The following is a 15,442-nucleotide window of genomic DNA, read 5'->3' as shown; positions in this document are numbered from 1 at the left end:
ATATATATATATATATATATATATATATATATATATATATATATATATATATATATATATATATATATATATATATACATACATATATATATATATACATACATATATATATACACATATATACATATATACATATATACATATATATATATATATATATATATACATACATACATATACATACATATATATATATATATACATATATACACACACACAGGCCCAGATTCTCAAAGGAGATACGACAGCGTATCTCCAGATACGCCGTCGTATCTCCGAGTCTGAGCCGTCGTATCAATGCGCCTGATTCATAGAATCAGTTACGCATAATTTGTATTAGATCCGACCAGCGTAAGTCTCTTACGCAGTCGGATCCTAACTGCATATTTACGCTGGCGGCTAGGGGCGTGTACGCTGATTTATGCCTAGAAATATGTAAATCAGCTAGATACGCAAATTCACGAACGTACGCCCGGCCGACGCAGTACAGATACGCCGTTTACTTTTCCCGGCGTAAAGTTACCCCTGCTATATGAGGCGTACATGCGGCGTACCAATGTTAAGTATGGACGTCCTTCCCGTGTCGAATTTTGAAAATTTTACGTCGTTTGGGTAAGTCGTCTGTGAATGGGGCTGGACGTCATTTACGTTCACGTCTAAACCAATACGTCCTTGCGGCGTACTTTGGAGCAATGCACACTGGGATATGTCCACGGACGGCGCATGCACTACATGGGCAATACATTTGTGGACACCTGATCATGATACCTATATAAGCTTAATAGGCACCCTGTTCCAAAACCATCGGTATCAATATGGAGTTGACCACCCCTCAGCGTCCATTCTTCTGGGATGGCTTTCCAGAAGATTTTCAAGTGTGTCTATGAAATTGCCCATGCAGCCCAAAGAACATTTGTGAAGTCGGATGTTAGATGAGAAGATTTGTCTCACAATCCAATTCATCCCAAAGGTGTTTTGAATAGTTGAGGTCAGTTCCTCCCCACCAAGCTGGTCAAACCTTGACTTTATGGAGCTGGCTTTGTCCACCCAAACTATTTTTAGTGATGTCCACATAGCCACACAGATTAAGCTTTACTGGTCTACACTACAGGGGTTTATGTATAAAAATAAATAAATATAGCAGAGCCATTCATCTTGCAAAATGTTGTTCTGCGCAAAACTGAATGAATGTTACCAAGCTATTTCCTTTCCAGGTTGGATGTTCTTTGTTCATAAGATTACAGTAAACCAGAAAAATAAACATATTATGGTCACTAGATGCCGCTAAATATACTTATTTGCTATGATTGTCAGCTCTATCTAGTGGCCATAATGTAGAATTTGCCCGATTTAGTGTATTCTGTAGGAAGAACAACATCTGACCTAAGAGAAAAATAGTCTAGCAGTAACATTTGATTTTGCCGGATACGCACAGAACAAATGAACATGCAGTTTCGCATGACGAATAACTATGCAATTTTTTTTTTTAATATATATATTCCCCCTAAATATGTGAATTTTGAGTTAGGGAATGGCTTCCTACGTTCAGAGGCTCGTAACACAGGAATTTTACTTGTTCTATTTGCCGCCTATAGTAAAATAGGTCAATAAAATATACAGGTCTATAAGACCTATAGATATATACAAATATACTACATAAATCTGGCCCACCAAACTGAATAAAACAGTTTCTTTATACATTGGGTAAGAGGTCAACCTTTCCTTCTCAAATGTCTGGAATGACAATTTTAGTGCAAAAAGATGCCCTCTTTCCTCATCACAGAAAGTTGGCATTTTATGAGCTTGATAACCAAATTTCACTCAGGCTGAATAATCAGTTTCTATTGGTGGGGAGTCTAAATACCATATCCTCTTTGTAACATAAGCAGTGGTTGGGCAGAAGTGGAAATTCTGGTGTGGATTTCCTGAGACATACAACGTACCACCACATGATTCAGTTTACCCCAACCAAGCTGTATTGACCTAGTCGTTTTATATGGAGTTGGCTTTTAAAGTCAATGGTGTTCTGGAAAACTGAAGTTAAGAAAATGAATGTGTTTCTCTAGCAGCCCAACAGTTTGCATTTGATGGCTTTCCAGTAAAGGCTGGGGAAAAAATGTCTGATAAGTTATGGACAAGACCAGCAATCCCCCCCCCCCATTTCACTTTTTATAGAATGTACCCTATATGGCCAACAGTTTGTGAACACCTGACTGGTAAACCTATACGAGCTTGTTGGACATCCTATTCCAAACCATGGGAATCACTATGGAATTGTCAATCCCTTTGCAGCTATAATATCCCCCACTTTTCTTGGAAGGCTGTCTACAATATTTTGAAGCATGACTGTGGGAAAGTGTTCGGATCAAATCTCTATGTGGGCCAAACCCATCAACCCATGTCTTGCTTTGTGTGCAGGGGTACAGTCATGCTGGAACAGAAACGGTTGTCACATGGTTGGAAGCGCACAATTGTCTAAAATGCTGTCGTGTGTTGTAGCATTAATGGTACCCTTCACTGGAAACAACCAAACTCAATTTGGAGACGTAATCACATACTTTTGGCCTTACAGGTAGGTGTGAGGGTCAGGTATGCACAAAATGTTGGTCATATAGTGTGGTAGTTAGGGCCATCATTTCATATTTAAGCCCTTCAAACTGTTGCCTATGTATATATGAATACATATATTTTTGTCACCTTTCATGATCAGACAGTTTTTTTTTTTTTACCCCTCAGGTCTTCTCTCCCACTTCCTCCAATTCTCTAGATATGCCACTTTGTAGAGAACAAGCTATTTTGCAGACCATTTCCAAACCATAAATGCCCACCCACCTACTTTGGCATTTTTGGTAAATTAATGCTCATTAATGTGTTTTCCATACATAAAAAGTACCTAATTTGTTCAAATACAGGTAAATAGCCAGAAACTCATCAGTTTTGGTGCACACAGTTTTACATTATGAATGTGACGTGATGTATAATGGCATTTTTAAATCCATTCGTAAGACGACATGGTGTTGGGAGTGTGTAGGCATCCAGGCCTGCGAATCAAAGCCATCTTGTTTGGCCATGGCGATACTAATAGGTGGCTGGGAAAGAGAGCTTCTACATTTAAGTGACTGCGGTTGCAGATCTTGGCGGCCTCCTGGTATGGGCTGGTGATCTGAAGGAAGGTTTCCTCCTATTTCTGTTCCACAGGCATCCAGGCCTTTGAAATACTTCCATATATTGCATACTTGAGCTTAAGGCTGAACTCCAGGAAGATATTAAATAACACAAATCAATGCAGCTCTGTTTTCAATAAATTATATTTTATCTGCATTACTTAACTGCAGAAAAGAAAAATAAATCAGGTCTCCTGCCCTGCTAGACAGAATGTAAAATGATAGAACTTGATAGACACCAAATACAAATCATTTGAGAGGTAATACAACTCCCATATACTGTGTGTATTTTATCTGATTGAGCCGTTCATCTGGAGTTAAGCTTTAAGCTGTTAACTCTGGGACACTGGATTGGGTACAGTCTGAAGAGTTCTTCTTATTTTCCCTTGCCACAAAGAGCTCAAGAAAAAAGCCAAATTAATTCCACTTACTTTGGCTTACACAGGCATCCAGGCCTGTGAAATATGTCTATATAGAGGAATAGTTAAAGATTACAACACAATCTGCAGGGCACAGCCATGAATAAGAGGAAACAAGACTACGCTGGCTTTCCTGGCCTCAAGGATGCCGATAAACTGTAAGGCCAAGACAGTTGTCATGATAAATTCCCCATCACTTGCATCATGACCACCACTAGCTGTAAGGATCTTGGCCATTTGTAGATGCAGGCCGGCAATCTGTAGAATTCCTACGTTTTCCACGTATAAAAGCCATCCATATCCATCTTACTGAGCGTACACCACAAACTTTGGGGTATCGTTGTAGGTATGATTCAACCAAAGGGACTCACTGCATTTGACCACCATTGCCTTGTGGATGTTGTCATGCTTTTGGCCAAGTCAACTCTTTAGATAATGTCCTGCATCCAAATGTAAAGACCTGGGCCATCACCCGGTACAGATTGGCAATCTGTAGGAAGTCTTTCTGCAATAAGCAGTTTGTCTGCTCGTTTTGGCATTACCAGGCATGAAAGCCGGTAAAATGTATCCATATATGTCAACTTCGGAATTTAGACCACAAACTCCGGGACATCATCATCATGGGTAAGGTCCAAAGAAAAGTACTTGCTGACTTTCTTGGCCACAAGGGGCTCATGAATGTTGACGCACTGTTGAGCAAGACAGCCATTGCAGTAAAGTCCTGTGTCACCTGCGCTGTGACCACAACCAAAAGTATAGCTGTGGGCAGTATCTTGGTACAGGCTGGCGATCTGTAAGAAGTCTTTCTGGTACAAGCGGATATCATCCAGACTCAAGCTGTGGCGATCAGTGGAGGTCTTTGGTTTTCGGCACACCGTCTGCAAAATTTTTAACACACTGTTAGTTCTCGACCGCAACAACACAAAGCTATAATAGTATACTGATAAAGTAATGTACATTTGGGCCCTATTCACACTGCCATGCTGCAGTAATAATTGTGAACAATAAGCGTTAGAAAAATGGACCCAGCACACCTTCTCAATGCATATGCAGTGCAGCACAACTCATGTTAAAAAAAATGGTTGAAAGTGTTCCATGCACCTTTTTCGGTGCGTTAAGCACCCTTATAAAACGAATGGGCTGCCATAATGCAACGCACATTAACTTGTGCGAACACAAATGCTTAATGCGGCTGAAACGTGTAATTCCAGCCTTAGTTGTCAGGAAAAAACGTTGTCCTTGAAGTAACTTAGACCATGCCTTAATAAAGTATTAAAACATTTTTCTTTGGAGGATCTGGGGTTTTCAAAAATAACTGCATTTGATGAGCGTATGTATTTAACATATGTATTACCATTTTGAAATTATAGCTTTTTAAAAAGTAAAATGCCACTAAGCAATATTTTTATCAAAAACAGCCACTTATAACCTTACCACATTTTTGGATAAATTAATAAAAATGCTTTTTCACAACATTTCAAGATAACTAATGCCCCACTCTCTGTAAAAAAAAAAAAAAAAAAAAAAAAAAAAAAAACTATTAGCAGATGGATTGGGGGGACAGTAGAAGGGGAGGATCAAAGTAGATAGAATCAAACAGGCTTTACACAATGCAGAGGATTAACCCCTTACCACCATGAGTATAACAAGCATGCATATACAGACTGATTTTACCGTTGTGGGTTTAGCAACACTTAAAGTTTACTTAGCTGTCAAGGTTTACCTGCGGCAAGGAGTCTGTGCTCTGACCACGTAGCTTAACTACTGTTTCTGAAGAGCTGGAAGTTGATGAATTAACTTCTTTAACAATTAAACCTAAAATAAAACAAGCAGGCAGTTATAGGGCAGCATATGGTCCAACAGTCTGTTATAATATAATGCCATATGGTGGCCATACAGCACAAGGGATTTTCATTTATTTGCACTTTCAACCATATGTAACCAGCTTTTGATTGCAAAAATGACCAAACACATTTAGACAACCCAGTGCTAAAAGTCCAATCTGCTGTTAATGAGTTATAATCTGTACAATTACTCCTCTAGTGAGGAGGGGCTTTAAGAACAAAAAGCTTTGGTGAGCTCCAAAGAGTTCTACAAAGAAGCCCATTGATGGTCCAACTGGCAGAGGCGCCTATTGTTGGCTATGCAGAGAATAGGTTGACTTTAGCGGTGGGCCACGAACCAGCAATACATATTCACCTTCCTTCTGTTCTACTACTCTATCATTCACCACTGGGAGCATAGAGAAATAGGCTGTACTTCCATGTATGGGGAACATGCGACTTGATCCTTGTGTGCCGATATTGAGTTGCCAATCACCAAGCACCAGTGCTATGACATGGTAGAAGAGGAGGCGGGTTACATGAAGGCTTGGAGAGAATCGCCAGCCCTGTGTAAGCGCCAAATCACATCTTTTCACTAGGAATGAGCAAAATGGAGTACTTTCATTTTCCAAAAATCAGGAGATCTCTGTGCAAGGCTAGTGAAATACATTGGATTGTACCCCCAGAAGGTGAAATTAAGGCGTATTTTGTTGGATCTAAAAAGGGGGAAAGAACCTTTTTATGGCTCCTGAGGGTTACAAACGCCCCTTTTACCCTTCCAAAAGCACACCCTCTAAACACAGAAGCAAATTTCACCCAAGCAGCTCAATAAGCAAAGCCAAGTTTCCACTGTAATCTCAGTAACAATGAAATTGGTAATCTCTATGAAATAAAGGTTGCCAAATTTACTTATCAAAAATTACACTATATTCTCAAAAGTATTGGGATGCCTTGCCCAAAGCAAGGTCCATAAAGATATGGATGAGCAAGTTTGGGGTGGAGGAACTCGACTGGCCTGCAACCCGATAGAACACCTGTGGAAGTAAATAAAGCAGAGAATGCGAGTCAGGCCTTTTCATCCACATCAGTGCCTGACCTCACAAATGCACTTCTGGAAGAATGGTCAAATATTCCCAAACCTTGGGTTTCTTAAAGAGATCAGAGCAGTAGATTGAGGTTTTATAACTAAAACCCCCTATAGATCTGTCTGAATAGGCAGGAAGCGAAGGGAAGGAGTCATAAATCTCACCTAGGTGTGTAAAGTTGAGATTCAGCTATTGAGCTCTATAAACAGTAGATTTTTCCAACAGATGAACTAAGAATAGACAAGTAAACATGAGAAAGGGAGCCTGGAGCTTCACCTACTGAAATTACCTGTACCTAGGGAATATCACTATGGTATTCACCTCCTTAGGTATGGAAAAAATAAATTTTTCTTATTGAACACACATTCAAAAGAGATTATATACATACTAAAGCAGCCCTCAAAAATTGCACTCGCCTGCTCGCAAATGAATTTTGAGGGCTGGCTAGTGTGGGCTGCCTAGGAGCGGGGAGGGGGGGCGATCGTGGGGGAAGAGAGAGGAGAGCCGCCGCCGTCTGATTAATCACTGCGCAGGGAACATACCAGCTTTCATTTCAATAGCTGTGTGTTCCCCGCCGCGCACCTTCATATACAGCCCCTCCCCCTCGTCCGGGCACTTTGATAGACAGATCACCCGTCCCAGGATTGGACGGGTGATCTGTCTATCAAAGTGCCCAGGCAAGGGGGAGGGGCTGTATATGACGGCGCGCGGCAGGGAACACACAGCTATTGAAATTAAAGCTGGTATGTTCCCCGCGCGGTGATAAACCCAGCGGCGGCGGTGATGGCTCCATCTTTCCCTAGTACACAGGTATTCCATTCGGGACCTACACAAGGCTGCATTTGGGGGACACAAGACTGCATTGGGGACACAATTGGGGACAGAAGGCTGCATTGGGGAAAGAAGGCTGCATTGGGGACACATGGCTGCATTAGTGGACATGGGCAGGCTGCATTTTTGGCCACGGATAAAGTTGTTAATATTTATTTTTATAACTTAATTCTGCATAAAACATTTAAGGGTCATTTTCATGAGATAATTTATGAGGGTGTGTTTAGGGGCGGGGCAAGGTAGGGGTTGGGCAACTGGTGGCGAGTAACCCTTGAGGTCTGGCTAGTAGCTCAGGATTTGAAATTTTGAGCCCTGTACTAAAGCATTAAGGTGAAAAATGTTCATGCACAGATATAAAAGATGAAAGGTTTCTTATAGATGCAGGTGCAGCGGCCTATTATTCCTTTAGTGCTGGCTATATCTAACCAGTCACTCCATATCGACCCTGGCTTACATCACCATTAGCTATGACATCACTACCCAAAATCACCAATGAACCCAGCCCCAGAGCCCCTTCCTTCAAGAATAATCCACCCTTGTACGTTTCCAGGGAAGAATTGTCTATCGATAAGCATCATTTTCCGACCATATAATTATTTGTCCTAGTTTGGTCCTTATTCAGCCATTTCTTATTGCTTTCCAAACTTAGAATATTTTGCTAGCAAAAAAGATTAATGTTCCATCGAGAAAAAGTACTTTTTTCTCAGTCTAAAAAACATTTTTTTTTCTGCAGTGACTGAACCATGAAAATGTAGAAACAATTCATTTTATTTGCTGAGTAGATTAAAAGTGCGAGTTTTCAGACAGCTCCTGTGTCTCCGTCGGGCATGGTAAGGCAAAAATCAGCAAAACACAGCTTTAGAGGAGAAATAAATAATCCAATTTATAGGCCTGATATAGTAAAGCTGGATGTCCAGGTTTGATAGACCGTGGCTGAAACCATATTTTGTGACAGCCATCCCCACCTAAGCAGGGTAAAATACATGTCACCATAACATGAGTTGACTAAAAGGGTCTCCCACTAAAAGCCATTATTTGACTTTTTTGCTACATGCTACAACCCTGGTGCCCAATCTGCAGCCCAGGGGCTGCATGTCCCCCTTTAGTGCTTATGGTATGGTCCTCAAATATTTGTCTGTGTTTTCGGGATTACTCTAGCCAGTGTAGGATTATGTTATTTCGACTGGCTTCTAAACAAATTGTTTAATTTATTTCTTTTGTACTACAAAATATCTCGTATACTTTCTTTCCCCAGTTCTGATCCTGGCCCACCCATGTGAAGAAGTATGGCCCTTGTCCTCCTCAACATGGGGACAGGGTGCTTTGCCAGGTGGGTGCCCCCCCCCCCCATGTTTAAGTCATGTGGCCCGGTATGGTTCAGGAGAACCACTCGCCGCCCCCTTTCCTGGCCTACCTGGCTGCACGCTTGGATAAGGGTCTGGTATGAAATTTTGGGCGAGGTGTCCCCTTCAAAATCAATACCCAACCCAAGGGGTCACATTGTTTTTTTTGTTTTGTTTTTTTAATGCTGGCTTTTTTGTTTTTATTTTGTTGTCAGCAGGAAATCCCCACTCACAGCAGGGATGACTCTTCGTCGTTCGGACACCGGCGGCTCCTAAGAACCAGCAGAAAATGCTGTAAATTAAAGCAAGGTTTTGTTGGGAATATCTGAAACATGTGATGTCAGGGGCTAACAGTCCATCAGGCTCCAACTAAAATATAATTTTTGGGTAGACATGACCTTCAAGCAGGTCAGTATTCCAAACTGTAGCAGTGGTTGAAGGGAAGAGGACCGTGGGAAGCTACATCTTCTGCACCCCTAAATGTAGGTCATTCATAAACACAAGATGGCAGCCACTAGATCCAACTACATTTATAAAATGAGTGTGACCATGTATCAAGCGTTTGGCCTGAACATGCATGTTTATGTGAAATGCCCAAAGCTCTGGCTTCAGCAACAGTAGCAATTAGCAGGGAGAATGAACCCGAATCAATCCTACTTCCAGGTTAAGTTCAGCATTGAGGTCTCTGCACGGCTTTTCACCTGGATCTGATCAAAATCAATCATGCAACAATCACTTTTGGTGACAGGTAGACCAGAGAGACTTTTATTACATGTTCCTTCTGTACAGATAAAACAAAGCTTTGTCTTCACTCACCGGAATATTCGTTGCTGTGTTGTGACCTCAGCATGTCTTCCGTTATGTATACACAGAGTTCAGGGCCGACGTCCAAGGCCAAGTCAATGTCCTTTGGATCATCTACCAGCATCTCAATCTCTATGGGTAAGACAGGTTTTGTGAAAACCAGCAGAAAATAGGCAACAATAAACAGAATATATACATATCACAGATTTTAGGTTTCTGTAAATATGTCTGAAACTATAGATCCCATTTCTGTTTTACAATCAACATTTAAAAAAGTCTGGGGTGATATACTAGGAGGCAGCATGTTCTGATACACAGCAGATGTCCTGTCCAGAAATACTACAGAACAGTGGTGGCTGGTGCTCATTTTTTGGGGGGGCGCAAACTGAAAAATTCTGAAAATAAAACCCACCAATTGCAGCCTCACTGTGCCCATCAAACGCAGCCACTGTGCCCATCAAACGCACAGGTAACACAGACCTGGTGCACCTGATTGGCTGAGAGGCGGGTCAGTGTTAGCAAAGCGGAATATTCTCCCTTTGCTAACACACAGCTGAGTGAGTGTTGCACCCGCTATTCACATTTTTGGACGCCTATTAGAGCCAGCCAATTGCTCTAATCAGGTGCTTCCAAAAACCATCCCCGCCGCTGTAATTCAGGCGCCCGACGCTCGAAAAGGGGCTGGGCACCTGAATGGGGGCATCAGCTGCGACAATAGATTCATGCAATGCATGAATCTATCTATGGTAATTAGAGTCGTGACAGGAAAGGGGGGAGGGGCGGTGCTCCTGCGCCCTTTGTGGACGCACCGCCGCTGCTACAGAATAAAATTTGCGGTCCCTTTTAAAGCATATATGAGCATTGCCCATGCACAGCAAACCAACAAATCTGAATAGGTTTCCATTTTTTCCTCACCAGCTGCTCTATTTGGCCAGGAAAGTGAAGAGAAATACCCAGTTTTTCGAGATATGAGGAGCATGCGATTCACTCCGCTATCGCTATGTGACAGGGATGGTGCATGATGGCTTACTGCTCAGGAACCCAGTGCTGCCGCATGGAGTGAGGCATGCAATCGCATGCACAGGGCTTCCTCATTTGACTCCTGGCAGGCAAATTTTGCAGATGTCATATCTATTTAAGTTCTTCCATTCTCAGCACCAATCATTCTCTTCATACAGAATTAGTTTGCCGAGATAGGAATGGGGGAGCACGACCAACATTACGCCGCGCGTCAACCCAACCAAAAGTCAGTAGGGGGAAAGAAGAATGCCAACTGTGAACCATCACTGCCCAACATCAGTGTTCATCTTAAACTGTGATTGAATGCATACAAAGTTCACCGACAAGATTTATACATCTATTAGATGCTTTCTCAAAAGAGTACAAGCTGTTATAGGAGCAAAGGAAGGAGCAACTTTATATTTAAGTGTACCTGTGCGCTCAGTCCATTTCTCCTAACCTAGAGCTCCTTCAGATATAGTGTGCTCATCATAACTTCTCTAACCCAGCCAGAGCTCCTTTAGGCATGGCGTGCTCATCCTAACTCTCCAATCCTAGAGCTTCTTCAGGTATAGTATGCTCATCATAACTCCTCTTAACCTAGAGCGACATGGTGTGCTCACCCCAACTCCCCTAACTTTGAGCTCTTTCAAGGAATGATGTGCTCATCCTTACTCCTCTAACATAGCTCCTTCAGGTAAGTGCAGGGGCGGACTGACAACTCATGGGGCCCCCGGGCAACAGGAGATCATGGGGCCCCCTGTATCCCTGCCCACACTCAAGCTACACCCACACACATCATGGGGGCACAGCAGGGCCTAGGGGCATGGAGCGGGACATGGGAGCAGATAGCTGGGCCTGGGGCACAGAGCAGGGTGTGGGGCAGACATCAGGACATGGGGGGCACAGAGAAGGGCATGGGGCAGACATCAGGGCATGGGGTCACAGAGCGGGGCATGGAGTAGACAGCAGGGCATGGGGGCACAGAGCAGACAGCAGGGCATGGGGGCTCAGGACACATCACAGGGCCAAAAGGAGGGAATTGGGCACACAGTGGGACATATAGTAGGGTTTGGGCACACAGTGGGACACATCATGGTGCACACCGTAGAGCACATCATGGGGCACACAGTAGGGCATATCACGGGGCACACATCAGGGCAGGGGGCACATAGCAGGGCAAGGGGGCACACAAAATATGAGGCAAAGAGCAGGTCATGTGGGCACAGAGCAGGGCATGGGCAGACATCAGGGCATGGGGCATATATCAGGGCATGTGGCAGAGAGCAAAGTATTGGCAGATAACAGGGCATGGGGCAGAGAACAGGGTATGGGCAGATAGCAGGGTATGGGAAAGAGAGAGAGCAGGGTATGGGGCAGAGAGAGAGAGAGCGCAGGGTATGGGGCAGAGGGAGAAAGAGCGCAGGGTATGGGGCAGAGGGAGAGAGAGCGCAGGGTATGGGGCAGAGAGAGAGAGAGCAGGGTATGGGGCAGAGAGAGAGCAGAATATGGGGCAGAAAGAGAGAGCAGGGTATGGGGCAGAGAGAGCAGGGTATGGGGCAGAGAGAGAGGAGGGTATGGGGCAGTGTAAGAGGAGGGTATGGGGCAGTGTGAGAGGAGGGTATGGGGCAGTGTGAGAGGAGGGTATGGGGCAGTGTGAGAGCAAGCAGGGTATGGGGCAGTGTGAGAGCAAGCAGGGTATGGGGCAGTGTGAGAGCAGGGTATGGGGCAGTGTGAGAGCAGGGTATGGGGCAGTGTGAGAGGAGGGTATGGAGCAGTGTGAGAGGAGGGTATGGGGCAGTGTGAGAGGAGGGTATGTGGCAGTGTGAGAGGAGGGTATGGGGCAGTGTGAGAGGAGGGTATGGGGCAGTGTGAGAGGAGGGTATGGAGCAAGTGTGAGAGGAGGGTATGGGGCAGTGTGAGAGCAGGGTATGGGGCAGTGTGAGAGGAGGGTATGGGGCAGTGTGAGAGCAGGGTATGGGGCAGTGTGAGAGCAGGGTATGGGGCAGTGTGAGAGGAAGGTATGGGGCAGTGTGAGAGGAGGGTATGGAGCAGTGTGAGAGGAGGGTACAGAGCAGTGTGAGAGCAGGGTACGGGGCAGTGTGAGAGCAGGGTATGGGGCAGTGTGAGAGCAGGGTATGGGGCAGTGTGAGAGCAGGGTATGGGGCAGTGTGAGAGGAGGGTATGGGGCAGTGTGAGAGGAGGGTATGGGGCAGTGTGAGAGGAGGGTATGTGGCAGTGTGAGAGGAGGGTATGGAGCAGTGTGAGAGCAGGGAATGGGGCAGTGTGAGAGGAAGGTATGGGGCAGTGTGAGAGGAGGGTATGGAGCAGTGTGAGAGGAGGGTATGGGGCAGTGTGAAAGCAGGGTATGGGGAAGTGTGAGAGCAGGGTATGGGGCAGTGTGAGAGCAGGGTATGGGGCAGTGTGAGAGGAGGGTATGGGGCAGTGTGAGAGGAGGGTATGGGGCAGTGTGAGAGGAGGGTATGGGGCAGTGTGAGAGCAGGGTATGGGGCAGTGTGAGAGGAAGGTATGGGGCAGTGTGAGAGGAGGGTATGTGGCAGTGTGAGAGGAGGGTATGGAGCAGTGTGAGAGGAGGGTATGGAGCAGTGTGAGAGGAGGGTATGGAGCAGTGTGAGAGGAGGGTATGAAGCAGTGTTCAGGATGCTGGGCACATGTACAGGGACACAGCAGGTCAGGACAAGCTTTCCTTCAGTTCAGATGCAGAGTAGCGCGGGAAGCGGCTGTAAACATACCTCTCGTGATGCGCTCCTCCCCGCCGGCCCCTCCTCTCTTCTCGTCCGTCCAAGTGATGACAAATAGAAGCACCTGGGGTGGACGGAAGGGGAGGAGGGGCCGGCCGGAGGAGCGAATCACAAGAGGTCTGTTTACACTGCAGTCTTAGCAGGACGCAGTGATTCAGGACCCGATCTACCCGTCAGCTAGTTGTGATTGACGGGTAGATCGAAGGGGAAGCTCAGCTGTCATGGGGCCCCCTACTGGTCACGGGCCCTCGGTCCGTGCCCGAACTGCCCTATGGTCAGTCCGCCCCTGGGTAAGTGTCTTCAGGTGTAGTGTACTCATCTGAACTATCCTGACCTAGAGCTTTTTCAGGCATGTGAGCTCTACCTAACTCCCCTTACCTGAAGCTTCTTTGGGCAGGGTGTGCTCATCCTAACCTAGAGCTCTTTCAGACATGGTGTGCTCATTCTAAGTCCCCCTTGAGTTCCTTCAAGGAATAGTGTGCTTATCCTAATTCCTCTAACCTAGACCTCCTCCAGGCACGGTGTGCGCTACCCAACTTTCCTATCCTAGAGCTTCTTTAGAAGTGGTGTGAATAACCTAGAGCTCCTTTAGGCATGGCGTGCTCGCCCTATCATAACCTAAAGCTTCTTTAGGTATGGTGAGCTCAACATTGCTCCCCTAACCTAAAGCTCCTTCAGGCATGGTCTTCTCACCCTAAGTCTCCTTACCCATTGCTCCTTCAGACATGGTGTTCTCACCCTAAGTCTCCTAGCCCATTGCTCCTTCAGACATGGTGTTCTCACCCTAAGTCTCCTAGCCCATTGCTCCTTCAAATATGGTGTTCTCACCCCAAGTCTCCTAGCCCAATGCTCCTTCAGACATGGTGTTCTCACCCCAAGTCTCCTAGCCCATTGCTCCTTCAGACATGGTGTTCTCACCCCAAGTCTCCTAGCCCATTGCATCTTCAGGCATGGTGTTCTCACCCCAAGTCTCCTAGCCCATTGCTCCTTCAGACATGGTGTTCTCATCCCAACTCCTCTAACATAGAGCTCTTTCAGGCATATCAGGCATAGTAATAAAAACGAATTCACTGCCATACACCACTTTATTATGCAAATTTTAATTTTCCTTGAGTTCATCTGCTTGGTGTGACAAATAACTGCATGAAAGTCCTCTGAACTTTTCAAAGTGTACTTACCGTCATCCTGGGAGTCATCATCCAGCCTGTCCTTGTCTGCACTCTCAGCCCCAGACGTGCGAGAGCTGCTGTGGCTGGTCATAGAGCTGCAAGTTTTCAGTTTGTGGTGAAGTGATGACCTGGAGAAACTATCATCTGCTCCAATGTCCCTGGTTTTTGTGTCCGCCTCTATCCCTGAGGTGAGAGAGCTGCTGTGACTGGTCGTGGAGCGCCTGCAGAGGCAACTGAGCTTTGTGCTCCCTCCGCTGCTCATGGATCGGTTCTCCAGGTGCTCCATGTCCTGATCCAAAGTGTCGCTGATATACGACTCTCTGTACAACTTCTTCTCTGTAATATACAAGCGTTAAAGAGTAATTAAACACAATCCAGTAACGTTTAACACTAACTGAGGTCAGAGGAGAATGGGAAGACTGGTTCGAGATGATAGAAAGGCAACAGTTTCTCAAATAACCACTCGTTACATCCAAGGTATGCAGAATACCATCTCTGGACACACAACAAATCAAATCTACAATTCACACAGGCTCGCCAAAAATTGGACAATAGAAGACTGGAAAAGCGTTTCCCTGGTCTGAGTCTTGATTTCAGCTGTGACATTCAGGTGGTAGGGTGAGAATTTACATAAAAAAACAAAAAAAATTGACCCTGCCAGAGATTGGTGGTGGTGTAATCGTGTGTGGGATATTTTCTGGCACACTTTGGACCCCTTAGCACCAATTTAACATCATTTAAACCCCACGGCCTACCTGAGTATTTTTGCTGACCATGTCCATCCCTTGATGACTACAATGTACCCATCTTCTGATGGTTCCTTCCAGCAGGATAATGCACCATGTCATAGAGCTCCAATCATCTCACCACTGGACAAGGAGGTCACTGTACTCCAATGGCCTCCACAGTCACCAGATCTCAATCCAATAGAGCACCTTTGGGATGTGGTGGAATGGGAAAATCACATCATGGATGTGCAGCAGACAAATCTGCAGCAACTGTGTGATGCTATCATGTCACTATGGACCAAAATCTGAGGAATG

At 45.1% G+C, this 15,442-nt stretch overlaps 1 protein-coding gene across 3 annotated transcripts in view; it reads right to left on the bottom strand.

Moving 5' to 3' along the window:
- Positions 1-3,290: 3,290 nt before the first annotated feature.
- The window catches only part of FRMD6 (FERM domain containing 6), a 193,995-nt gene continuing 181,843 nt past the window's right edge, over positions 3,291-15,442 (bottom strand). For all 3 annotated transcript variants that reach the window (XM_040332677.1, XM_040332678.1, XM_040332676.1), the window contains 4 exons: positions 14,409-14,735; positions 9,482-9,601; positions 5,307-5,398; positions 3,291-4,461 (listed from right to left, as the gene is read on the bottom strand). In XM_040332677.1, coding sequence (XP_040188611.1) covers positions 4,174-4,461; positions 5,307-5,398; positions 9,482-9,601; positions 14,409-14,735 — 827 coding nt within the window. In that variant the 3' untranslated portion in view covers positions 3,291-4,173. The remainder of the gene's footprint in view (positions 4,462-5,306; positions 5,399-9,481; positions 9,602-14,408; positions 14,736-15,442) is intronic.

This window comes from Rana temporaria, chromosome 13, assembly GCF_905171775.1.
Source record: "Rana temporaria chromosome 13, aRanTem1.1, whole genome shotgun sequence".
Lineage (NCBI taxonomy): Eukaryota > Metazoa > Chordata > Amphibia > Anura > Ranidae > Rana > Rana temporaria.
Note: the sequence above shows the minus strand (reverse complement) of the source record. Positions and strands in the feature narration are given on the sequence as shown.